A 22,653-nucleotide genomic window follows, 5' to 3' on the forward strand; every position below is an offset into this window, starting at 1 on the left:
TATAAGTAAAACATAACGTTAGGAAAGCTGTTAGATCATGGTAAGTCAGAGACCATCTGGATCAATGACGAGCAACTGCATTTGGAAGAATATAATGTAAGGAGTTATTGAACTTCTAATAAATCTGCTAGACTCCGTCTAAGCTTTTCCTACAATTATCCTATTATTATCGAAGAATTTGTCTAAGATTTCCATAGATTTTTCTACGGATCCTGTAGAATTCCCCTATAGGATCCCTAGGATTACCCTATGACTAAATCCTGCGCACTTCACTTGCCCGTCACTGACCTAGATCTTCTGAAAATTTATATTGAATTCAAGTTATTTTGCGAATTTACTTATCTATCGATTAGAAATAATATTATCGGTAAATCAAAGATAAAATTGATGAAACAGAGATATTTATTTATCGATTCATGGAATATTAACCGATGGTGGATGCACATAATTAATCTAGATCCTGGAACTTTTTTGTCAACTCCGCCATCTACGATGCTCGATGGTCAATGGTTTCGATATTTCGGTTGTGTGGTTACTTTAATTTATTGACAAAAATGTAACACTTCTATTTTAAATTGACTATGTTTTTACAACCGGAATGATATCTGTTTTATCCACGTTAAGTTATTTGTGTAAATACTGAAGGTGTTTTTATTCAAGTAAGAACTCGTTGACGCGAAAAGCGAAAATGTCTTCGAAGAGGTATTTAATTGTTTTTACTTCGTGTTTTTGAACCTGCTGATCTTTATGAATTTGCAGAGTGAAGTTATTTGTAGCTGGAAACAATCGGTTCACGATCCTTAACGCATTTCGTTTGTTACATGAAAATTCTATACCCTATCGATTCTTTGTTTCTTTGTTAACCTGCGTTATCAATATAATATGCTTGCAATTATTTTTGCTTATTCGAACGAATAAAAAAAGTATTCAATGCCGGGAAGCTTTTTATTTATTTTAAAATCATTAGAGCTCATTGTACATTGTGATCATCACAGGATATTGTCACAGCTTTGTTGTACAGCCCTTATACAAATGTTTTGTACAACCCAATCTTGTAAAATGAAAATAAACAAGCTAATTGTAAATAAGAAATTGTATATAATTTAACATTTGAAATAACCTATTTTATAGTGAATTAAAAAAGTTGTCAGAAGAAAGTTTAACGAGACAGCCTGAGGAAGTATTTGATATAATATGCAAGTTAGGAGAAGGGTAAGTTGACGAGTATTCATATCAAATGTTACATGATTGCATCAACAAATCCTCTTATCATTTATAATTTAATCATTATACTTGTTCATAGATCTTATGGATCAGTTTATAAAGCATTGCACAAAGAAAGTGGACAGGTACTTGCTATTAAACAAGTACCTGTGGACACAGATTTACAAGAAATTATAAAAGAAATTTCTATCATGCAACAGTGTGATTCTCCATATGTTGTTAAATATTATGGAAGCTACTTTAAAAACACTGATTTATGGGTAACTTCAGATTTTACTATTACAAAGAATCAAACTTATTTTCATATTCTTTGGTTATTTTTATTATGATGCCATTTTATAGATTGTAATGGAATATTGTGGGGCTGGATCTGTTAGCGATATTATGAGGTTAAGGAAAAAAACTCTCCAAGAGGATGAGATAGCAACAATCCTCAGTGATACTTTGAAAGGTTTAGAGTATCTTCATTTAAGAAGAAAAATACATAGAGATATTAAAGCAGGGAATATTCTGCTCAACAATGAAGGACACGCAAAATTGGCAGACTTTGGAGTAGCAGGACAGTTAACTGTAAGTTCTATCATATAATCTTTATATTTGCAAAATAAACTTTGAATAGTAATTTGGAATAATTTTTCTAGGATACAATGGCAAAACGTAACACTGTCATAGGAACTCCATTTTGGATGGCTCCAGAAGTAATACAAGAAATTGGATACGATTGTGTTGCAGACATATGGTCCCTTGGTATAACTGCTTTAGAAATGGCAGAAGGCAAACCACCGTATGGTGACATACATCCAATGAGAGCAATATTTATGATACCAACTAAACCACCACCTAGCTTTAGGGAACCTGATCAGTGGAGTTCTGAATTTATTGATTTTGTCAGCGGGTGCCTTGTTAAAAATCCAGAAGAGAGAGCTACTGCAACTGAGCTTCTAAATCACGAATTTATAGGTAAAAGTCAGCACAATGATAAACTTAATTGTACCAGTTATTTTCTTTCTCAATGTACATTTAATACAATATATTGTTATAGGTAATGCCAAGCAACCAAGTATTCTCAGTCAAATGATTGCAGAAGCACATGAAATAAGGGAAAAACAAAGTGCACATCGTGCTCATGTTATCAATAATGTTGCAATAAAAAATCAAAACCAGACAGAGGATTCGGTTTGTATTGTACTGATCGATCGATATTTGGTACTGAATATACAATAATATTCATAATAAATATATACTGATTATTATAAGGATGAGGAAGACTGTAGTGGAACGATGAAACCTCTACCAGAAGACACAGGAACATTAGTACCAACTCATGATCTTCCAGATACAGGAACACTTGTTTCTGCAATGTTGGATTTGGGAACAATGGTTATTAATAGTGATACAGATACTGAAGCGACTATGAAACGTTAGTAAGAATGATTTGATATTAAGATACGAAATAGAATAAATAAATTGAACCGATATAATTTATCTATAGGGCATAATACAGGGTCAGTTGAATCCGGGAAAAAATATCGACCGTTATTTTTAGATCATTTTGACAAAAAGGAAGCACCAGAAATAGGGAAGGTAGGGTTCATACAATAATTATATATGTAAGTATACAAGATATTGATTTCGCCATTTTTAGGGTAATGGACAGATACTTGGAGCGCATAATCAAGATAATGAAAATAAGTTAGAATTGCGAAGCCCTACAGAATCTCAAAGGTTTCAGAGTCATTTACAGTTACAACTTAATCAGATTTCTCATCCGGTACAAGAACAGCCGCATAATAACATATCCAAGTTCCAAAATGTCTTCACAGAACGTGATTTCGATTTCGTAAGTAATAAATGCCTACAAACTCTTAACTCACGATAATTAGCAGTAAATTAAAAGGAGCTTTCTAGTTCTTCATAATATCTTTCTTTGACTTAAAATCGATCGATATAATGCCACTTTAGGCATCATTAAAAAACACTTGAATATAGATAAACAACCATATCCTGCAGCTGAAGTTTCTCTCGTACGAGGAACTACAGCAACGAATGGCTAATTTGGATGCAGAAATGGAACGGGAAATTGACGAATTAAGAAGAAGGTACCAAACTAAGAGACAACCAATTCTTGATGCTATGGATACTAAGCGGAAACGTCAGCAGAACTTCTAACAGTTTGGTTGCTTTTTTCATGCAAATAAGTGTGATGACGGTAGATAAAGGGTGTACAGTTGTATAAATGAATAGATTTTATTCATCTCGCCCTTAGATTCGTCAAAAAGAAGAACATTGCTCACATCCAATTAAACATTCATTTATAACACGAGTAATAGCGATTAAAAGTATTCTCTTCCGTTTATAAATAACAATGTTCTCTCTTTTTGTGAATCAAGTACGAGTAATTAATACTAGCCAATAGCCTCACGTCACCAATGTAAATTATTTTACGCGATTTAGGTAAACAATCATGATAATTAATTTTTTTTTTATCATTATGTTCATCTGTTATGTATGCTTATAGAAATGCGAAGACCATTTAGCGATCTTTAAAAGTTAAAACTAACGAGAGGAACACATAGAACATCGATAGAACTCAAATGTAGTATAATTATAAAGGGGCATGTAATAATTGTGCGAAATTTGGACCATATTGGTGTTCCAAAATAGTGTATTCCTCTTCTAAGAAAAAGAGTTAAATGCAACGAGAGTAAAAAAGTAATAGTAAGTCAGGTTTGTGATTTTTTTTTTTCTTTTTTTTTATGAATAACAAAGTGGGCGGATGTCCATGTAAAATTGATATTCGGTTTTTATCTTACGCTAGTCACCTACTATGCCATTTATTTTATCCATATTATTACAGTATCATTGCTCATACGAAACACATGCATGGAGATCATCCCGAAAATATACATATTTATATAGTTTTGTGTGCTAATGTATTGTTTGCTCGTGAAGCAATTTTTAGAAAATGTTATGAAACTTACTCCTTTTTTTACTGCCATAAATAAGTTATGCGTTACCTGTAGATATATAATTAGTTTACGGAATATTCGTTTTTGCGTTAAACAATTTCATTTTTAATTCTTGTAAACATAAACCTACGAATTGTTCTTGAAATATCTTTATAGTATACAACGTTACAATGAGAGTAACATCTCTCAATGTAAAATATTTGACGAATGAATGTACTAAAATTAGTCTTCCGTATTAGAACGTATTTTAATATTTCAATAATTCGTTAAGTCAGCATTTAAATTGTTGAGAATAGTCGTCATGAAACAATGGCAAGATTTATATTTTTAGATTTATGTAAAACTTTCTATTCTATTGAAACACATTTTTTGAATCATTCTTACAGTTTGAGATCTTCGAACGCGTTAGCATTACTTTCAAGGTTAATACAGATTTCGATACATATTTATACCAGTTCTGTGAAACAAAAACAGTAACGCATGTACCTACTATAAAGGATATTACGACATAACGGAGTAATTCTTTGCTGACGTTGGGCTATTTTATAAGTAGCAAAAATAGATTTATAATACTTAAATGCTATAGCCAGAACTGACTCTTTTGTTTATTTAGAAAATAACAATACAGAATAACAACATATTTTTGATATAGAAAATATGCACATTATGGTCAAAGAGATTCAAATATTAATTATTAAATCCAGTCTTTATATGGCCCTACCATGACATACTAACATTATTCAAGCGATAGTATTGGATTTTACTGTTGATAAAACAACAGACAATTAAGTTATATTTAAGAAAAAGATATCTTTATTGTACGATGAAAAATAGGGCACACCATTCACTGCGATATATAAAATATACGTCTGTTGCAATAATCTTAACAGAAACGAATAAATTTGACTTATGCAGAATTACACATTCGATAGAGCATAAATACGTTTGTAGTAAAAAGATTTTCTATGTTCATCTTCCACATGTATCACTAAAATGCAGACATGCGGAAATGAAGTTGTAAAAAAATAATTATGCATTTCCATATAATTACCTATTATCCATCATTAAGGGCGTACGATAAAAATTTTTTTCTATAAAAATTCTGATAGTCCATGAAATAGAGATCTATAATATTTATGAGTATAATGTACACGTGTAGAAGTCTATTTCATAGGACCATAGCGAATGTTTTTTATTTTTGCGTATTAGAAAATTATTATTCTTTTGTATTACAATTTACAATTATTTGTTTAGGGAGTCGTTTTATCTTTACATTTTTCTGATAAATTGTACCATTCTCTATATGTTTGGGCAAAATATACAGACTGAAGGCAGAAATTCGTCTTTCCAACAAATGATTACCTATCTAGTTAGAGCTATGCATTGATTATACAGCGTAATTACACGAATTTTAATCTTGTTTAAAAATAGTAAAATTAAATATATTCATAATTCTTTATTTCAAACAAAAATGGATAAAATCATTATAAAAACACTGCCTTTGCATATTTGATTTTAGTAATAAAATGTAAACTAAGTTATTTAAGTTTCTTTTATTTATTCCATCTGAAAACTTTTTGTGTAAATTTAATTTTGCTTAAGATTCATTCATCAACTCACATAACTACGATAAATAAAAGTTATGTAAAACATAAAGGTTATAATTTTTTTAAACAAACTGTCATTATTTATGTTGTAATTTTTTGCATGAAATTTAAGTGTTTGTTATGCCATTTTTATTATCAACACGTGTATATATAATACAAAGGGATTATTACAAATTTTTAAACGCTTAATTTCTATATTATTTCATAATTTTTATAAACCTTAAAAATAAATTACAAATTTTTAAAAATTTATATAAATAAAACGAGTATACTAATAATATACAAGTAAAACATTAAATTTGTTTTACTTCATTTCGTGTAAAAAAATTTATAAATTTACGTCATTTAATTGTAGCTTAGAAAAAATATACTTTGTTTTAAAATGTTTTCAAAATATTTGAAATTATTCTGTACATTTATAAATCATCATCGCCGATCATACGAAATGCATTGTTTTCCATAACATCATGGTCCAATACATATTTTCCCTGAAGTTTGTTACTTTTACCATCATTAGATTTTTTTATTTTCACCGGAGATAATTTATCAGCAAGCTTTTTCATAATTGATTCTGACTTCGATGGTTGTTTGATGCAACGATTCTAAAAAAAATATACATATACGTATAATAACTTATAAAATAAATCGTAAGTATTACTAAAATTACGTACTCTTTTACTTTCATCAGTTTCATCAGAGCTTGCTCCCATAATAACGCTTTGTCCGTCTCTCATAATATATGTCCAAGATTTTGGGGTGATTTCCTAAAAAAAATTTTTAAATATTTAACCCGGAAAATGATCTAATTTTATTCGATAACTAATAGTGCTTTTCATTAACCTGGGTTTTAATGCCGCCATCGTTTCTCGATAATAATTCATCGATCATAGCTTGCAAACATACAGACATTAAGATAGCTTGTTCCGAAATAATTGTAATCCATTGCAGGTCGTTTTCAGCTATTAAATATTCAAAGGATAATTCGAGACTAAAATCGTCATTTTCTTCACTTCTTTCAGTTCCCTGGAAAGAATGAAATAAATAAAGTCATGCAATAACATTTGAAATATTTTTCCTCATGATTACATACATTTTGTAATGTAGTTATACGCCAACAACGCATTCGTGAGACTTTAAACACTTTTTCAAGTTTTCCTTCATCAGATAATATACGCAAATTTAATTCATTCCTACCTATGGCAACTAATACTTTTGAATCTGGCCGAGGATAGTCACAAAGGCATGGAGCAAATTGAATATAGCCATAGTATTTAGAACTACGTACTATATCCAAGTACTAAAACAAACACCAATACAATATAAATATTATCTACATATTCTATGCTATGACAAATATTTAAACATACTTCTCTTCTTTTTTCATAATTTTGTAATGTAGTCAACTGATTTTTTAATTCATCTGTAACAAGAATCCATCCTCTTCGAACTTCTGCAACTGCTTGAATATATAACAAATTCAGTGCTACTGCATTACTCATTAATTTAAGATCATATCCCACATCCCAGTAATTTCTTCCAAGTACAACTCTGCTTCCTATAACACGCATGTGTTTATTTGTTATAAAGGGGGATTCAAAATCTTGTAATTTTCTCAACACTGAAAATAGCATGTATAAGAGAAATTAACAACAATTATGTATGATATCTTAAAATATAATGTTATGCAAATAAACTCACAGTAAATACTATTATCTTCATCTTGAGCAACAATATATAATGCAAAATAAAAATGATACTGGTCTGGTAGTTTAAGGTGTTTGCACACTTTCTATTAAAAAGAAACATTAATTAACTTTATTTATCCTATGTTTTGATATAAATATTTTTTAAATAAAAAATACCCTTAAAACATTGCTAGAGTGATCTCCTGTAGAAACATTTACTATTATCTTGCTGCCATTCATGAGAAAAATATCCATTATTTCATCATCACATGGTCCTCCTACAGTTTCTTGTTGAGCATTCAATAGAAATCCATTTAACATCCCTGAATTATTAACCACTGCATTTTGCCCAATTGATTGAATATATTTTTCCAAAGAAAAACGACGTTCCTCTTGTTGATTCACTGTTAAAGGAAAAAATTTTTTTGGTGGAAATGGTGGAAGACATATATTCAAATCCTTTGTTAATTGCTCATGGAGACTGTACAATTGTTTATATCTCACTGTACAATGAAATAAACCATTTATGTGGATATTGTAACCCTAAAAATTAAAATAAAAATAAATATATATCAATGTATCATAACATATACCTCATATAATAAAATTAATTACCACATATGTATTACCAGCTGAATCAATAAATTCTTGTGTATCTGGTATGGAAAAATGCATTTTTATAAAATAATATAGCAATGTTCTATATCTTATTTATAATAAAAATACATTATATGTACACTACTATATTATTAGACTAATATAAAATAAATTAGAACTAGCTAATCCTTTTTATGAGCATGTATATGTCATTTAACAAAATCTTTCAATAAAATCAATACATATAATGATCCAAAACAAATAACAACATCTGTATAAAAAATTCCATACTGTATATGAGTAAAACAGAATTTGTTTACAAATGCGTAACTACATATTTCTTGAAGTTACACCATCTGAAAAATAAAACAATGATAAAATGTGAAAAATTAAATTGAATTCAAATTTTAAATATTTTTAATCTTAAATCCCATAGTATAAATCCAAAAAAAGAAATGATTCATGCTATTTGTTTATGATTCACACTATTTTCATAGAACTAAATAATCTCTGATGATTAAAGTTTTAAATAAAAAATAAACATTTAATTTTCTTATACAATTAATTTTGTAATAAACTCTGGTTGATTCTAAAACACAAAACAAAATAATTGTAAATTATTTAAAATTCATATTACAAATAAAAATTTGAATTTAAATACATATGTTAAATGAAGAAAGTGTAAAATATTACTGTTATTCTATTTTTATTAATGACAGTTATATAATTATTAATTGTGCGGAATATATACCGTCTGTTTACCTCATCGTGATTTTTTACTGACAATAGGCGTATTCGTTTGACACCCACTTAACAACTACAGTCCCCGCCATGAGAAAATGTACTTTCTAGATGGCATGTTTTTTATTTTATTATGCACATGTCGGCTACGATTGGTTATAATATACTCTGTAGCTAAGGGTAACACGCAGACGCTCTAATGACATTTATGATGGGCATGTATATCCAATGATCTTTTATTTAGTATACTCTCCTACATCATCGCTTTCTTCTGTTATTCATATTTTTTTGTTCACTGGGTATATCATTATGTTAACGGCAGGCAAACTATACTTCCCTTCAGCCTCGCGCTTAAACTTTGAAAATTTTGAACACTGCATGAAAGAATCTGTTTTTATATTGCCATTTATTATAAATCTATTTGTGGCAATATAATGAGAGTCAATTCCGATCAGTAACGTCGAAAATAATTGATTTTTAACCCTGGTTGGGAAAACTCTAACGGCGGTTCAGACCACAATATTAATAAGAGTATCTGATATTACAGAAACCTTCTGAACATAGCTGAAACACATTCCTCTGCAACTGGGATTTGTATATATTCTGATGATTAAAATTGGCGCATTTTTTGAGCAATATTACTATCAACGTGGTAATATTATGTAAATGGTTTAATGTCATATGTTTTCTGAAACGAAAGGTATTAAATGTATTTATATTATAATTTTATATACATACTATGTAGTTTAACTTGTTTTCATTTTAAAATATTTCTCACTTTTGCCATTTCTATATTTCATTTTCTAATCTCGTAAGCACCACAGCGCCCATGCTAACAAATTCTATTTTAAAACATCGAAAAAGTTTAGAATAGACATTAGTTTGAGTAACTTTTTATTATTAAAAGCAAAACTTCTACAACTAAAAAATTAATTTATTTTATAATTAATATTTTGTGCATGCCTTCAAAAGCGTTTCAGTACACTTTACTAACATTTTTAATACATAATCCATACTTCCGGTTAAACTCGAACGATATATCGATTCGTGCACGTGAATTATCGAATGGACGAAAAGTTTCTTTCCGATAAAAGGCTTGCACTGAAACGTCAAGTATGTTTGATTTCTCAGAGAATCTGTTTTAATCGTTTTTATATTTGAATTTTATAAACAAAGCAGGAGGTTTGTTAAATTTTTTAATCCCTGCGCAGTTGAAGAACTTTCATATGATTAATATTTTCAACTATTATTATATGAAACCATTGACATTGTAGACCTAACCAAGAAAAAGGTTGCGGTTCTTTAGTTGTTAACAGAAATATATGACATAACAATTTATTACATTCAGATCTTTCACTCATAATCATGAAAACATTATTTTTATGTAGAAAATGTTGATTATTTTTGTATAAATTGTTGAAACTGAGAAAGTATTTTATAACCTATAAAATTGTTGCATGTATATAAAACCTGCCTTTGTTTATACTTCTAAGTAATTCATTATATCTGCGATAATAAAAATTAATGTTTTACTTTCTTTAGAATGTTGATGCCAAAAAAGAATCGTGTAGCCATTTATGAGTACCTCTTTAAAGAGGGAGTTATGGTTGCGAAAAAGGATTATCATGCACCAAAACATCCAGAATTGGAATCAATTCCAAACCTTCAAGTCATTAAGGCAATGCAGGTAATCTTCTAAACATAATTTAATTCATTATTTAATTAATCTTGTTATTAAAATTGTATTTTTATTTGTTTTTATAGTCTCTAAAATCTAGAGGATATGTCAAAGAACAATTTGCCTGGAGACATTTTTATTGGTACTTGACAAATGAAGGCATTGAATACTTGCGTGGATATTTGCATTTACCTCCAGAAATTGTACCTTCTACGCTTAAGAGACAAACTAGATCAGAAACAACAAGGCCACGACCTGCAACGGGTGCAAGAAGTGAAGCATCTAGACCTACGGAAGATCGTGCTGGATATAGACGAGGACCTGGAGGACCAGCTGGTCCTGGTGACAAGAAAGCTGACGTTGGTGCAGGTACTGGTGACGTTGAATTCCGTGGTGGATTTGGTCGTGGTAAACCACAATAATATTTTAATGTAAAATAAATAAATCTTTCTTAACATAACAGCATTATTATTTCACTTATCCTTTGTTATATTATACATATTCATCTCATAACATAAAAATTTGTTATTATACAGAATTAAACATTGTTATTAATCAGTTTCGAAACTATGAAAACCTACAAAAAGGGTAGTTACATAAATCTGTTAGGAGACAATCATGATTTCATTTTAAATGGAATCACTTACAATATATGAATAATGAATTAATTAATTAATTTCAGTAGCATTTTATGTTATACAAATTAATTATAACTGTGAATCTTACATATCATGATGCTATCAATTAGTAAAATATTTTACAACAAAAAATGTGATCTTTGGCGCCCTCTAGTTTAGTTTATTACTCTCTAATCAAATATTACAGTATGCAGTTACTATCCAATGAATCTTTATAGGATATAAATTGAGAAAATTAAAACAAGCATGCTACAGTAATTAATTACTTTTCTATGATGTTATAAAAATTTATATTTACTTACAAATTTTATGATCATTATATTTATTACTAGTATTTGAAGTTATAAATGGAAGCAGGTATGAAGTAGGCAATTCATTCACAATTTCAAAACTGAGAAACTAAGTTTACTGTACGTACATATGTTGTTGACAAGACATATATGCATGGAACTCCAAACATCACAGATATGTATTTATATTAAAGTAATTTTTAATTAATTTACTATCCTTGAGAAAGTATTTTCATTACATTTTTAGCTATTGATTTAAATGATAAATTTAAGTGTATTGGCAGTACAATATAGGCATTCATTTTATACTTGGTTGGAACATAAAATTTTTTAACCATATGCTAATTAACTGCTGTACCAACATTTTGTATATTTCTTGATTACGTATATAATAAGAAATTAGTGCCTCTACTGAATCAGAAGATATATTTACTAATGACTTATATACAAAATTTTTAACTAATATATTAAATTACTTTAATTTCTTCTATTTACTATGCTTAATAAAATAAATGTACAATTATTTTATAAACAAAGTAAAAGTTCTTGAACTCAACATATAATTAGTATGCTTTTAGAGCTCATTAGTTTAATCTTTACAATTTAGCACAATGTGCTCCTCTATTGCTTGTCACATTCAGAATGTATCCTAATTTTACATTCTTAGATCTTTATATTGTATCGATAAACTTTATAATTATATTGCTCAATTAGTTATCCAGAATATATTAAATAAAATGTTGTTAAGCATATTCTGGATTCTGAATTTAATAATATTGGCCGTTAGTACATAAATATTAGATTTTAAAACTATTCACAAAATCAAGTAATATTAAATTTAAATTTGCATAACAATAAACATTGCTTACAATTTGTTAAGCAAAAATTTATTTTAATTAAGTGATTAGTAAATATCTTAACTTCAATGTATACAATATATAAAACAAATTGAACTTTCTAAATCAAAAATAGATTTATGTACACTGTATAATCAGATAAAATAAAAGTAAGTGGAATTACATTTAAATATATCTACAAAAAAATATATTTTAATAATTTTTTAAACTTAAAATGTAACGATCTTAAAGGAAGTTTCTTAGTTTCATGCAAAATGTTTTATGGCCTAGCAGTTTCATGTGTTCTTACATTTTATATAAATAAAGATGAATGTAAATATACATGTATACATAGCGTATGTACATGTATAAATACATGTATCATTTGCAAAAATTGTAATTTATGATTGAATCGCAAGTCATATTTATATACACCTAACAAAATTCATACATGCATATGTGTGTGTGTATATGCATAAATGTATAAATTTTATCAATAAGTTATAGTTATCATAGTTAAATTAGTTAGATATATTCTTCTAAAACAAAAATAATGATAAAAACAATTGTTAAATCTAAAATTAATATTCTAATAACCTTAACTATTGTCGCATTTCACTGTATCACAATTTGTGCTCCAAAGAATACAATTACCAGTACCACTGTAACAATTCAGTAGAACTGCGACAAGAAATACTAAACTACAAATGGTGCATGGTTTTCGCTCTAGGAAGAATCCAATTAAATAAAGTGTCATAAACATAAGATAGGTTTGCAGTAGTGCTGGATTTACTGGCTTTGGTATCAGCAACACAGGAATTAACCACTGTAGGCAATACATTTTTTTTCGTTCGGTTGTTGAAGATGATGTTACAACTTCGTCAAATTAATTCTTTCATCTATGACAGAACCTCTGAAAAAAGCACGTAATTATTTTTTTTCCTTCATTGTTTGTTTATGAATTTATTGTTTGTACGCACTAACATTTCTCATACCTTATTTGGAAGCACCATAATCTTCTGGAAACATCTTATCCTTCAAACTTGAAACAATTTAACGACGCATACTCATGCTCACGCAAACATTTCCACTATGAAATTTTACAAATAAGAGATACGTAAGTAACACATACATATATTCACAAATTAGATAGATTATACAGCATGCATTCACACTGACACACATTAGTGTTTCATGAGGACAACCCTTAGGTTGTCAATGTTAAATATGATGGAAGTATTATTTCATATGACGATTTTATGTCATCATGAAGTTGAACCTCTTTTTACTTTTATACGTACTTATTGTCTTATGTACAGTCCCAAGTACAAGATATAATTGTTTCAAATAATTAATTGAAATAAACATCGAAATGAACACTATCATTCATTCCACAAAAGATCATACTCATCATCCGATGAGCTTTTTATGCATCTTGCGCATGTTAGTTCGAGCGCGCTCAAATTCGTTACACCAACTGTATATTCTTTATATGTATACTCAGTAATCTATTATATTATGTACTTTATAATTCTACATCTGCATTAATTTCTCGTATTATTCAAATATTTTTATCCATTGCGTTTTGAAAGACGAAATGCAAAACGTTTGATAGTGAGACAATACTAAATAGTGAAAAGCCTACCGAAGTTTGCCGAGTTGCGCGATTTGAGTAAATGGTTTCACTTCAAACGAAACAAATTTAAACGTTTGTATCAATAATCAATTCATATTCATTACATATCATGTGATATTATATTATTCTACAATCCCGTCGTAGAATATCTTTAATAAAGTATTATTTGCGTATTTATTATGTATCGAAATAACCGAATTAGAGATTTTAAATCCATTTTGAAATGTCAGCAATCCACAAGTAGTAAATCAAATGAAAATATAGAAAATGATAAAAAATTGGCAGAAAATGTTGAGGAAAGTACTCTTAGAAGTACTACATCAATTCTAAACTTATTGAAAAAGCCTAAGGAAAATGACAAAAGAATACAGAAAGAGTATGATGAGATTAACACAGATGAAAACAAAGACAAAGGCACTGACAAAGACACTGTATCTAATGTTAATAATTCAGTTGCAATTACTGAAAAAATGTATGTATATCAATACTTATCTGTTATAATATTAATTTAATATAACTGCAATACATTTATGATTTTATTCAGGACTTTTAATGTAGTAATTGCTAAACAATCTACAAGAAAACATAAAAAGTGGGAAGATGATGGAATTTTGGAAGTTAGTGGAAAACGTGCAACTTTAAAGGTAATGCATACAAGTCAGCTGTAAGTAAATTGAATAGAAAATTATGTATTTTCACATTGTTAATTTATAGGATACAGAGGGTAATGTAATTCATACAACAACAGTTAATCCAACAACTCTTGAAGAAGGTTTTAGGATGTATATGGGAAATAAGGAAATTGAGGTAAAAGTAAATACATATAAATTACTAAGATGTGATATTAATGCACAACTTTATGCAGATAGTTGACAGAGTATTATGCAAAAAATCTTTACCAGATGAATCTTCTAAAGAAACTATTCCAGAACCACCGAAAAAGAAATTAAAATCTTCAAATGTTAAACCATTTGTTCCATTTAATTCATTACAACAAGGTTTGCTATGAAGTTTAATAAAAAATTTGTATGAAAATAAATATTGATATTCTATAAAATTATTAATATTAATACTATATTCAAAGGATTGAAATTGACACACAATCCACTGATAATGCCTCCTATGTACACTTCAAAAAATTGGGCAGAGAATGAAATATCAAAAGATGAGAAGGAAGTGTCTGTAGATGCTTGTCTAGTAAATGTACTTAGACAGCATCAGCGTTATGGTATAATATTTTTATATGAATGTATCATGGGAATAAAGACATCTAATTATTATGGTGCAATTTTGGCTGATGAAATGGGTCTTGGCAAAACATTACAGTGTATAACATTGGTCTGGACATTATTGAAGAAGGGACCATATGGAAGTCCAGTATTAAAAACTGTATTAATAGTAACTCCTAGTAGTTTATGTAATAATTGGAACAAGGAATTTAAACATTGGTTGGGTTTTCATAGACTCTGTCCATATGTTGTGAATGCCAAAAATAAGCTGAAAGACTTTAAAAAACAGGCAAGAAATTCAGTGGTAATTATTAGTTATGATATGCTTATTAGATGTGAAGAGGAAATTGAACAGATAAATTTTGATTTAATTATATGTGATGAAGGACACAGATTAAAAAATAATGAAATAAAAGCAGCAAAGGTAATATCGCTAATTTTTATTTAGGAAAGACGAGATAGGAGAATTAGTACATTATACTGTTTCAGCTTTTAAGTAATATAAATTGCAAAAGAAGAATTCTTCTGACCGGAACCCCGATACAAAACGATTTACAAGAATTTTTTGCTTTAGTTAATTTTGTGAATCCCGGTATTTTGGGTAGTAATAATGAATTTAAGAATTATTACGAAAATCCTATTGTAGCATCAAAATGCCCTCATGCAGCTTATAGCGTCGCATCTTTAGGAACTGAAAGGGCTACTGAATTGCATGAAAAAACAAAAAGTTTCATTTTGAGACGCGCACAAGACACAATTAACAAATATTTACCTTCAAAACACGAATTAGTTGTATTTTGTCGCCTATCAGACGAACAAGAGAAATTATATTCACTGGTTACAGATACATGGTTCAACAAAAGTGTGTTACCAAATTCTAATGTTCCACATTTGACTGTGATAACGACTTTAAAGAAAATTTGTAACCATCCAAAATTATTTTATAACGAAAAAAATGAATTTTGGAACAATAGCGCTATAAACTTAAATGGAACTACTAATATATGTAAATATACCTCAAGAGAGCAATATTGTGGAAAAATTTCAGTTGTACAGACATTAATGAAAAATCTAAAAAATACAGATGAAAAATTGGTATTAATTTCGTACTATACACAAACGCTAGATTTGCTAGAAACTGTTTGCAGCACAGAAGGTTTACACTTTCTTAGATTAGATGGTAGTACACCAGCTACTACAAGGTCTAAAATTATTGAACAATTCAATTCAAAGAACCATAACAGCAGTTAGTAATACAATTTGCAGCATTTAATATTCAACTCATAATACAACTCATATAACAGTACAGTTGGTCATTTTTGCAGAAATATTTTTACTAAGTGCAAAAGCTGGTGGAGTTGGACTAAACTTATTTGGGGCATCTAGACTCATACTTTTTGATTCTGATTGGAATCCAGCATCTGATTCTCAAGCTATGGCAAGAATTTGGAGAGATGGTCAAAAAAAAGATGTTTATATATTACGGTTAGATTATTTTAAATTTTTAATAAATGTAAATAGAAATGCTAGACATCTTCGTAATATCGTGAAAAATGTATAGATTATTAACAACAGGAACTATTGAGGAAAAGATTTTTCAGAGACAAGTCAGTAAAGCAGGTTTAAGTGAAACTGTAGTGGATTCAAATTGCTTTGACTCTCTTAAACTCTCTATGAATGAATTAAAGGTTTGTTCGTTAAATTCATGTGTACTTTCAGCTTTTAAAAATATTAACAAGTATTACAAAATTTGTAGGATTTATTTACATTAACAACAGGTACTAATTGTCTGACTCATGATTTAATGCAATGTTCTTGCAATGATTGTAATAAAACAGAAAAGGTGCCTCAAAAATTACAAGAAGAAAATGATAGAGAATATCAACTTTTATTACAAAGTGAAGTATCAAATTCCAATTTAACCATTAATCAGCTTTCAAAATGGGAACATTATCAGCAGCCAGTTCCAGATAAAATACTTAAAGTAAGAATGATTTAATATTACACATTAAAACGAAATATTGATAATCATTTTTAAATGTTATTTTAGGAATCTATGCTATTAGAAATATATGATAAAATAACTTTTATAATGAAAAATTCTATAATAAATCAAACAAATAAGTAAAATCAAATAAAAGATTATACATTGTGTACATCAAAACATAATGCTTCATTATTACATGAAATAAATTTTTAAATTTTGCTTTTGTGTAATATAATCTTGTTGAATCTATCTACCCAATCAGTAGACTCCATACGTTTTGTAATTTCATTTGTTTCTTCAACATTAACTTCTAATAATATTTTTTCATTCCACTTTCTAACCAAACGTTTAATTGAAAGTATTGACTGAAATAAATATTTTTATTTGTTTAAAATAATTATACTATGTCACCTATATTTCGTATAAGGACAAATAAGAAATATACTTGTGATGAAAGTTGAGATAATTTCTTCAAATATATCCAAACATCTTCTAGACATTCATATTTATATACCTCGCTAACAAAACCATATTGTTTAGCTTCAAGTGCTGTCATTTTATATCCTAAATATAACATATCACCAGCCTAAAAAAAGTTGCAAGTAAGAAATCAGTTAAAGATCAGTAAAAAAATAAGTTAATAAAATACTGATGTTTAAATACTTTGGACCGTCCAAATATTTTTGGAAATGTGTATGTTGAACATCCTTCTGCACTAAGGCCTAAGCTTGTGAATGGTGTATGAAAGTAAGCCTGTAATATTATATAATTGCTCACAAAGACCTTATGAGTTACTAAATATAATAAATCATTATTTGTAAAGTAGATTAACTTAAACAAGATTTATATATAAAAGTTACCGTATCTGAGGTATATATTATATCAAATAATGGAAGTATTGTTGTTGCGATTCCAATTGCTGGACCATTTACAATAACTATTAAAAGTTTAGGATATAAAATTAACGTATCTATTAATTTTCTGAAAAATAATTTAAGTTTAAATGTATGAAAGAATTTAGATAATTAACAAATACATTTTCGATCACTTACTTGACAATATCTATGTTATCACTTGTTTCAAAAGAACGGTTACGTGTTCCTTTTAATGTAAAAATAAAATCGTTTCCACTACTAAAAAAATTTCCTGTACCAGTTAAAACTACTACATATAAGCTATTATCTTGAGCAGAGTCATTTAGAAGTTGTATTAATTTTTCGTACATCTGTATATAATTAAGATTTGAAATTTAGTAACATAGTATAAATTATGTGTGTACATACATAGTAATTATAATTTGCAAATTACTTACAAGAATAGTAATAGCATTTTTTTTTGCTGGTCGATTTAATATAATTTTCAACATTCCATTTTCCACAGAAGTTAGAATATCATCCTCCATTATTTTTTATTTTACAGATGACACAAATATGTTAAAAATATTTACAGGTAATACAAAAATATATTGTTAATCTGTCGTCTCTGATAACAATTAACAGTATGTCATGTCAAGAAGCCGGACAGAATAAATAATAAATTCTTATTTGAGTTATACTTCCATACATAATTAATAAACATTTAAAATTTATTATTCATTAATGATGTTACATGTATATTCATATAGTAAAATGAACAAAACTGTACAAGTTTTCAAAATATAAAAAATGCATTATATTTGTATCATTTGAGATGCTTCATGCTTAAACTTTAAGCGTGTCTGTCAAATATACATTCTTCATTTAAAGGTGTGTTTGTTCATTAATATTCATCATTATTCACACTCACTGCTAATTTATATTTTATTGCATATTGTTCTTATTTTCCATTCAACGGAACACAAAACAGTATAAATGTTTTTTATCGTTTCGCACGCCTCGATCACATGATGATCTTGACCAGAGCGATTCAGCTGGTTGCAACTACATTAGAAAGCTCTTCCACTATTCTCGCATCCCGCTTTCATAAAAAATATTCGTTTATTCGTCATATACATAGTGGATAAAATATATGGATACGTAATAGAAATGGATAATATAGGAGATATAGAAGGTATTCCACGAATATATGAAAACGACATTATGTTTATTCCTCAATTACATTTCAATCACTAAATCCATTTTCCTAAAAATTAATATAATTTAAATAATTTTAACAGCTGTTTGTTACGAGTAAAGCAACTTTATAATAAAAAAAAATGATATGTTAAATATGTTTTATATTTATACAAGGTTCAAACCTTTAAAAAATATAGGAAGTTTCTTTTTTAATAAAATTGCCATACTTACATAGTAAACAGCTCATATAGCGTCTAAAACTTAAGTAGAAACATAATATAAATATGATAGTAAATATGTGCAATTTTTTGAACGCCAGGTATATGCGTTTGACGCACTTACCCCTCTTTAGCACATGCGCGTTAATCTTGTTTACAGACTTATACTAAACAAAGGCTATTATAAACAAAATGTTTAGACGTTAATAACAAAAAATTTATTTGGACGAATAATAACATAATTTCGTACAATAAATTAAGAACTTAAATAAATAATCGAAATACTGATTAATACTCTCCAAGTCATCATTTTATATCTCATCATATTCTACAGAATTTAATTGAATTTCAATAACTAAAATTTATTTTTGATAGGTAAATAATAAACCTATACAGTGGTCGCCACATTAAATCACAGCCATACTGTCATTTAGTTAAAGTTCAAATGCAACAAAAAATGATAGTTTGACTGGTAATACTATTCCAGAACAATCAGTTAATTAATTACAATTTTCTATTGCATATTTCCATACAAAGTATTAAAGAAAAAAGTGTTTAGCGAGCATGATTTGTTCTGTTTTAATAATACAAATGAATATTACAAATGATCATCTTTATGTTTTATTATATAACTAGTATTGCTTCTCAGTTAAATACTTTTTTTTTTAGATGATAATAATTCTTTCTGTTCTTAATAGTACCATTTGATTAGATTAAATCTAAAATAAGTACTGCAAGAGTAGTATTCTTGTATTCTACACTTGCCAATGATATCATACTTAATATACATGTATTTTTGCGACTAGCATTTACAATATGCTGTCTACCAAAAAGTACCAAGTTTGTTGTTTTTAAAACAATATTTTGTAATTACAGATTACACGACCATATTACTGTCTTCTAGACAACATCTCTACAAAAGTCATTATTTTTTAAGTAGCAGAGTTTGTACACGATGTATAACTTATATAAAATATACAAATTATAAAGAATGTTTAAATGTTTATAACAATTACAATATATAAATAATGATTTTTATTTAAATATACTAGCATTCAAAACGTTCACGGGAAGTCCAAACAAAATTAGTATGTCTATTACAAAATGATAATTTTGTTTAAAATAAGTCATTTGTTAAACAATTCATTCTACTTAACTTATTAATTCATAGTTATTTCATTGTACTCTATCAATCATAATACCAAAGTAACTACTTAAAATTCTATTAAAAAAATGCATGTAAGGTAATATCTTACTTTCTAGTACTATTACCTTCCCCATATAATAAAGCAGTCAGAATAAGGTACACAAATATCAAAAAATGCTAATATGTATTATAAAAGTAAAATCTGGAAGTATCATAGTAGCAGCTTTGGTATCTTGAAATGGAAAAAATTCATTATAATGTACATACATGATAACAGAAAACAATAAGTATTTATTCCAAAGAATAGTTCATTACTAACATTATCAGTTTTTTTTTTCAGGATTTTAAACATTTTCACCTACTGCTGTCTTTACTTCATCAAGCGCTAGAATTAAGTAGCAGTAAAATTGGAAGTAATGAATTTTTAATAAAGAACAATAAAGTAATAAGATTAATATTTAAAACATTAATATATATTCAATATAACTATTACGGCTTCAAAACTCTTTTGATGAATTCCTTCATGTCGCGCATTTCCTGTGAGAGTAACAATCATAATCAAATATTTATTAAGAATTTTATCATTAGTTCATGAATTAAATTAAGACAAAAATTTGTATAAATACTTATGAATCATATAAAGGATCATTTTATTTTTTATAGTTATTATAAGTTTGAATGTGTATTCTCCTACCTCATCACAAGATGTATGCATCATTCCTCCATATGTTTTAAATTCTGTTTGAGTCATAAATTGTTTGAGAACAGATGCAGTTAATTGACCCCATCTATATGGCACTATAGGATCACAATCACCATGACATTGTAGCAGTGGAGTATTCTTATTTCCTATTGCTTCCTATAAAATATTCGGTATCGTCAACATATGTATAATATCTAATTTATTTGTATGGTATAGATATACATACAGCAGGGAATTTTTGATGTAATGGAAGCCAAGCTGATAGAGCTATGATACCAGCTAAAGGTTCTGGAAATGTAAGAGCACTATATATAGCAAGTGCACCACCCTGACTGAAACCACCCAAAAAAATGCGTTTTGTAGGTATTCCAGCTGCAACTTCTTGTGCAATTAAGGAATGTACCATTTCAGCAGCTCTACGAATGCCTTCTTCATCTTCAGGCCCACTTGGCTCCAAAGATCGTAAATCAAACCTGAATTCATTAATATCAAAATAATTTCTAATATTTTTATTACATGTTACTGTTAATACACTTATGACTTATAGAGATTATGTCATAATTTATGATACATAAACATTACTTACCAAGAAGGCATTCTAAATCCTGCATTTAACGTTACTGGCATTATAGGCCTAAAATGATAACACTAAATGTCATATTTATTTAGAAGAAAGGTTAATAAACATTTTCATTTATTTGTACTTCATCATCTTTGACTCAATTGTACATACGCAGTTGGACAAATAACTTTAATATGAGGAGATCTCACTGCACCCATTGAACTAGCCCAACCATGTCTATAAAAAAGTAAAGTAAATGTAAGTATGAAGTTTTATTACTACAGATTTATTATATAACAACATAGTTACCCTGTATCACCTAATCCATGAAAAAATATAAGCTGAAACATAAATAATGTATTACATAAAACTAATGAAGTTACTTACACACATGTGACTATTTACCTTTAATCCTTATGGACATATTTTGTAACAGTATGTCATAAAAAACTATTTCTAATACTGAATGATTTTATAACAAAACATAAATATACAAAATTTGAACAACAGTAAAAAAGAATATTGTAGACACTCATTGTTTATGCGATAAGATTATGTCAGTAATAATTAACTTATGGATAATTAAAAATTATGTTCTAGATATAACCAAAAAGAAGATACTTTCAGAAGATATTTTCCACTTACTGTTGCTGTATGTCTAGCTGTAGCTGCTATTACCACGGGACTCACTGTTGTCATTATTCGTCGCTTTTTTGGACGGGCTACAAGAAAATAGATAAAACGTATAACAATTCAGTAAAAATCGTAAATATAGAATGGCGTAAGGTTCTTCCTGACACCGCTTAAAATTCCCCAAAGTGAATAGAGAGGGATAAAGAGAAGTTATGCGCA

At 28.2% G+C, this 22,653-nt stretch overlaps 7 protein-coding genes across 18 annotated transcripts; 3 read left to right on the forward strand and 4 right to left on the reverse strand.

Moving 5' to 3' along the window:
- The first annotated feature begins 408 nt into the window (after window positions 1-408).
- On the forward strand, window positions 409-5,734 carry hpo (serine/threonine-protein kinase hippo). 5 transcript variants are annotated; one of them, XM_012280913.2, is made up of 10 exons: window positions 409-702; window positions 1,132-1,212; window positions 1,304-1,484; window positions 1,567-1,794; window positions 1,866-2,184; window positions 2,267-2,409; window positions 2,482-2,644; window positions 2,717-2,808; window positions 2,870-3,064; window positions 3,187-3,327. In XM_012280913.2, exons 1-10 carry the CDS (start codon window positions 689-691, stop codon window positions 3,205-3,207), a joined length of 1,437 nt encoding a protein of 478 aa, XP_012136303.1. In that variant the 5' UTR covers window positions 409-688; the 3' UTR covers window positions 3,208-3,327. The 5 variants fall into 5 exon arrangements, with proteins under 5 accessions (XP_012136303.1, XP_012136177.1, XP_012136058.1 ...); XM_012280787.2 differs by having other exon boundaries at window positions 415-702; window positions 3,235-5,734; XM_012280668.2 differs by having other exon boundaries at window positions 418-702; window positions 3,214-5,734.
- A 172-nt stretch (window positions 5,735-5,906) lies between these two features.
- On the reverse strand, window positions 5,907-9,483 carry Snx17 (sorting nexin 17). 4 transcript variants are annotated; one of them, XM_076541982.1, is made up of 10 exons: window positions 8,845-9,483; window positions 8,241-8,438; window positions 8,101-8,170; window positions 7,663-8,028; window positions 7,499-7,589; window positions 7,168-7,418; window positions 6,891-7,097; window positions 6,641-6,823; window positions 6,472-6,564; window positions 5,907-6,402 (listed from the first exon to the last, which is right to left on the reverse strand). In XM_076541982.1, exons 3-10 carry the CDS (start codon window positions 8,158-8,160, stop codon window positions 6,217-6,219), a joined length of 1,437 nt encoding a protein of 478 aa, XP_076398097.1. In that variant the 5' UTR covers window positions 8,161-8,170; window positions 8,241-8,438; window positions 8,845-9,483; the 3' UTR covers window positions 5,907-6,216. The 4 variants fall into 4 exon arrangements, with proteins under 4 accessions (XP_076398097.1, XP_003699194.2, XP_012135727.2 ...); XM_003699146.3 differs by having other exon boundaries at window positions 8,101-8,438; window positions 8,834-9,483; XM_012280337.2 differs by lacking the exon at window positions 8,101-8,170 and having other exon boundaries at window positions 7,663-7,889; window positions 8,374-8,438; window positions 8,845-9,478.
- A 301-nt stretch (window positions 9,484-9,784) lies between these two features.
- Window positions 9,785-10,961, forward strand: LOC100876747 (small ribosomal subunit protein eS10). 2 transcript variants are annotated; one of them, XM_012280514.2, is made up of 3 exons: window positions 9,785-9,936; window positions 10,366-10,510; window positions 10,588-10,961. In XM_012280514.2, exons 2-3 carry the CDS (start codon window positions 10,367-10,369, stop codon window positions 10,921-10,923), a joined length of 480 nt encoding a protein of 159 aa, XP_012135904.1. In that variant the 5' UTR covers window positions 9,785-9,936; window position 10,366; the 3' UTR covers window positions 10,924-10,961. The 2 variants fall into 2 exon arrangements, with proteins under 2 accessions (XP_012135904.1, XP_003699193.1); XM_003699145.3 differs by having other exon boundaries at window positions 9,867-10,005.
- A 561-nt stretch (window positions 10,962-11,522) lies between these two features.
- Window positions 11,523-13,106, reverse strand: bc10 (BLCAP apoptosis inducing factor bc10). The gene has a single exon (XM_076541984.1). The coding sequence runs from the start codon at window positions 13,104-13,106 to the stop codon at window positions 12,864-12,866; it is 243 nt and encodes an 80-aa protein (XP_076398099.1). The 3' UTR covers window positions 11,523-12,863.
- Window positions 13,107-14,080: 974 nt separating this feature from the next.
- LOC100877825 (DNA repair and recombination protein RAD54B) lies at window positions 14,081-22,610 on the forward strand. Of its 4 annotated transcripts, XR_013041499.1 has the most exons (11): window positions 14,081-14,373; window positions 14,446-14,545; window positions 14,616-14,708; window positions 14,767-14,899; window positions 14,986-15,554; window positions 15,620-16,376; window positions 16,456-16,615; window positions 16,692-16,818; window positions 16,887-17,114; window positions 21,200-22,059; window positions 22,402-22,610. XR_013041499.1 is itself a non-coding variant. In XM_076541968.1 (10 exons), exons 1-10 carry the CDS (start codon window positions 14,081-14,083, stop codon window positions 18,552-18,554), a joined length of 2,478 nt encoding a protein of 825 aa, XP_076398083.1. In that variant the 3' UTR covers window positions 18,555-18,861. The 4 variants fall into 4 exon arrangements, 3 of the variants coding, with proteins under 3 accessions (XP_076398083.1, XP_012135180.2, XP_076398084.1); XM_076541968.1 differs by lacking the exons at window positions 21,200-22,059; window positions 22,402-22,610 and adding an exon at window positions 18,537-18,861; XM_012279790.2 differs by lacking the exons at window positions 21,200-22,059; window positions 22,402-22,610 and adding an exon at window positions 17,181-17,352.
- Window positions 17,000-18,571, reverse strand: LOC100877715 (enoyl-CoA delta isomerase 3, peroxisomal). The gene is made up of 6 exons (XM_003699153.3): window positions 18,430-18,571; window positions 18,170-18,342; window positions 17,978-18,098; window positions 17,781-17,870; window positions 17,563-17,703; window positions 17,000-17,482 (listed from the first exon to the last, which is right to left on the reverse strand). The coding sequence occupies exons 1-6, from the start codon at window positions 18,517-18,519 to the stop codon at window positions 17,327-17,329; spliced, it is 771 nt and encodes a 256-aa protein (XP_003699201.2). The 5' UTR covers window positions 18,520-18,571; the 3' UTR covers window positions 17,000-17,326.
- Apt1 (Acyl-protein thioesterase 1) lies at window positions 20,808-22,587 on the reverse strand. The gene is made up of 7 exons (XM_003699143.3): window positions 22,447-22,587; window positions 22,111-22,142; window positions 21,973-22,038; window positions 21,826-21,873; window positions 21,466-21,712; window positions 21,231-21,395; window positions 20,808-21,073 (listed from the first exon to the last, which is right to left on the reverse strand). The coding sequence occupies exons 1-7, from the start codon at window positions 22,498-22,500 to the stop codon at window positions 21,026-21,028; spliced, it is 660 nt and encodes a 219-aa protein (XP_003699191.1). The 5' UTR covers window positions 22,501-22,587; the 3' UTR covers window positions 20,808-21,025.
- Window positions 22,611-22,653: the final 43 nt, after the last annotated feature.

Source organism: Megachile rotundata, chromosome 2 (assembly GCF_050947335.1).
Source record: "Megachile rotundata isolate GNS110a chromosome 2, iyMegRotu1, whole genome shotgun sequence".
Lineage (NCBI taxonomy): Eukaryota > Metazoa > Arthropoda > Insecta > Hymenoptera > Megachilidae > Megachile > Megachile rotundata.

What these genes read in the sequence shown, in the direction of transcription:
- hpo (XM_012280668.2), top strand. An exon ending in GAGTAGCAGGACAGTTAACT is followed by an intron (nt 1,795 to 1,865) that starts GTAAGTTCTATC and finishes TAATTTTTCTAG; the next exon opens with GATACAATGGCAAAACGTAA. An exon ending in TACTGAAGCGACTATGAAAC is followed by an intron (nt 2,645 to 2,716) that starts GTTAGTAAGAAT and finishes ATTTATCTATAG; the next exon opens with GGCATAATACAGGGTCAGTT.
- Snx17 (XM_076541982.1), bottom strand. Translation starts at nt 8,160, where the DNA reads ATGCATTTTTCCATACCAGATACACAAGAATTTATTGATTCAGCTGGT. An exon ending in CAGCTGGTAATACATATGTG is followed by an intron (nt 8,029 to 8,100) that starts GTAATTAATTTT and finishes TTTAATTTTTAG; the next exon opens with GGTTACAATATCCACATAAA. An exon ending in ATTATGAAAAAAGAAGAGAA is followed by an intron (nt 7,098 to 7,167) that starts GTATGTTTAAAT and finishes TGTTTGTTTTAG; the next exon opens with TACTTGGATATAGTACGTAG.
- LOC100876747 (XM_012280514.2), top strand. Translation starts at nt 10,367, where the DNA reads ATGTTGATGCCAAAAAAGAATCGTGTAGCCATTTATGAGTACCTCTTT. An exon ending in AAGTCATTAAGGCAATGCAG is followed by an intron (nt 10,511 to 10,587) that starts GTAATCTTCTAA and finishes TTGTTTTTATAG; the next exon opens with TCTCTAAAATCTAGAGGATA.
- bc10 (XM_076541984.1), bottom strand. Translation starts at nt 13,106, where the DNA reads ATGTATTGCCTACAGTGGTTAATTCCTGTGTTGCTGATACCAAAGCCA.
- LOC100877825 (XM_012279790.2), top strand. Translation starts at nt 14,081, where the DNA reads ATGTATCGAAATAACCGAATTAGAGATTTTAAATCCATTTTGAAATGT. An exon ending in ATTTAATTCATTACAACAAG is followed by an intron (nt 14,900 to 14,985) that starts GTTTGCTATGAA and finishes CTATATTCAAAG; the next exon opens with GATTGAAATTGACACACAAT. An exon ending in TTCCAGATAAAATACTTAAA is followed by an intron (nt 17,115 to 17,180) that starts GTAAGAATGATT and finishes ATGTTATTTTAG; the next exon opens with GAATCTATGCTATTAGAAAT.
- LOC100877715 (XM_003699153.3), bottom strand. Translation starts at nt 18,519, where the DNA reads ATGGAGGATGATATTCTAACTTCTGTGGAAAATGGAATGTTGAAAATT. An exon ending in AAAATGCTATTACTATTCTT is followed by an intron (nt 18,343 to 18,429) that starts GTAAGTAATTTG and finishes AATTATATACAG; the next exon opens with ATGTACGAAAAATTAATACA. An exon ending in TAATATATACCTCAGATACG is followed by an intron (nt 17,871 to 17,977) that starts GTAACTTTTATA and finishes ATAATATTACAG; the next exon opens with GCTTACTTTCATACACCATT.
- Apt1 (XM_003699143.3), bottom strand. Translation starts at nt 22,500, where the DNA reads ATGACAACAGTGAGTCCCGTGGTAATAGCAGCTACAGCTAGACATACA. An exon ending in CATGGATTAGGTGATACAGG is followed by an intron (nt 22,039 to 22,110) that starts GTAACTATGTTG and finishes ACTTTTTTATAG; the next exon opens with ACATGGTTGGGCTAGTTCAA. An exon ending in TGCATACATCTTGTGATGAG is followed by an intron (nt 21,074 to 21,230) that starts GTAGGAGAATAC and finishes TTACTCTCACAG; the next exon opens with GAAATGCGCGACATGAAGGA.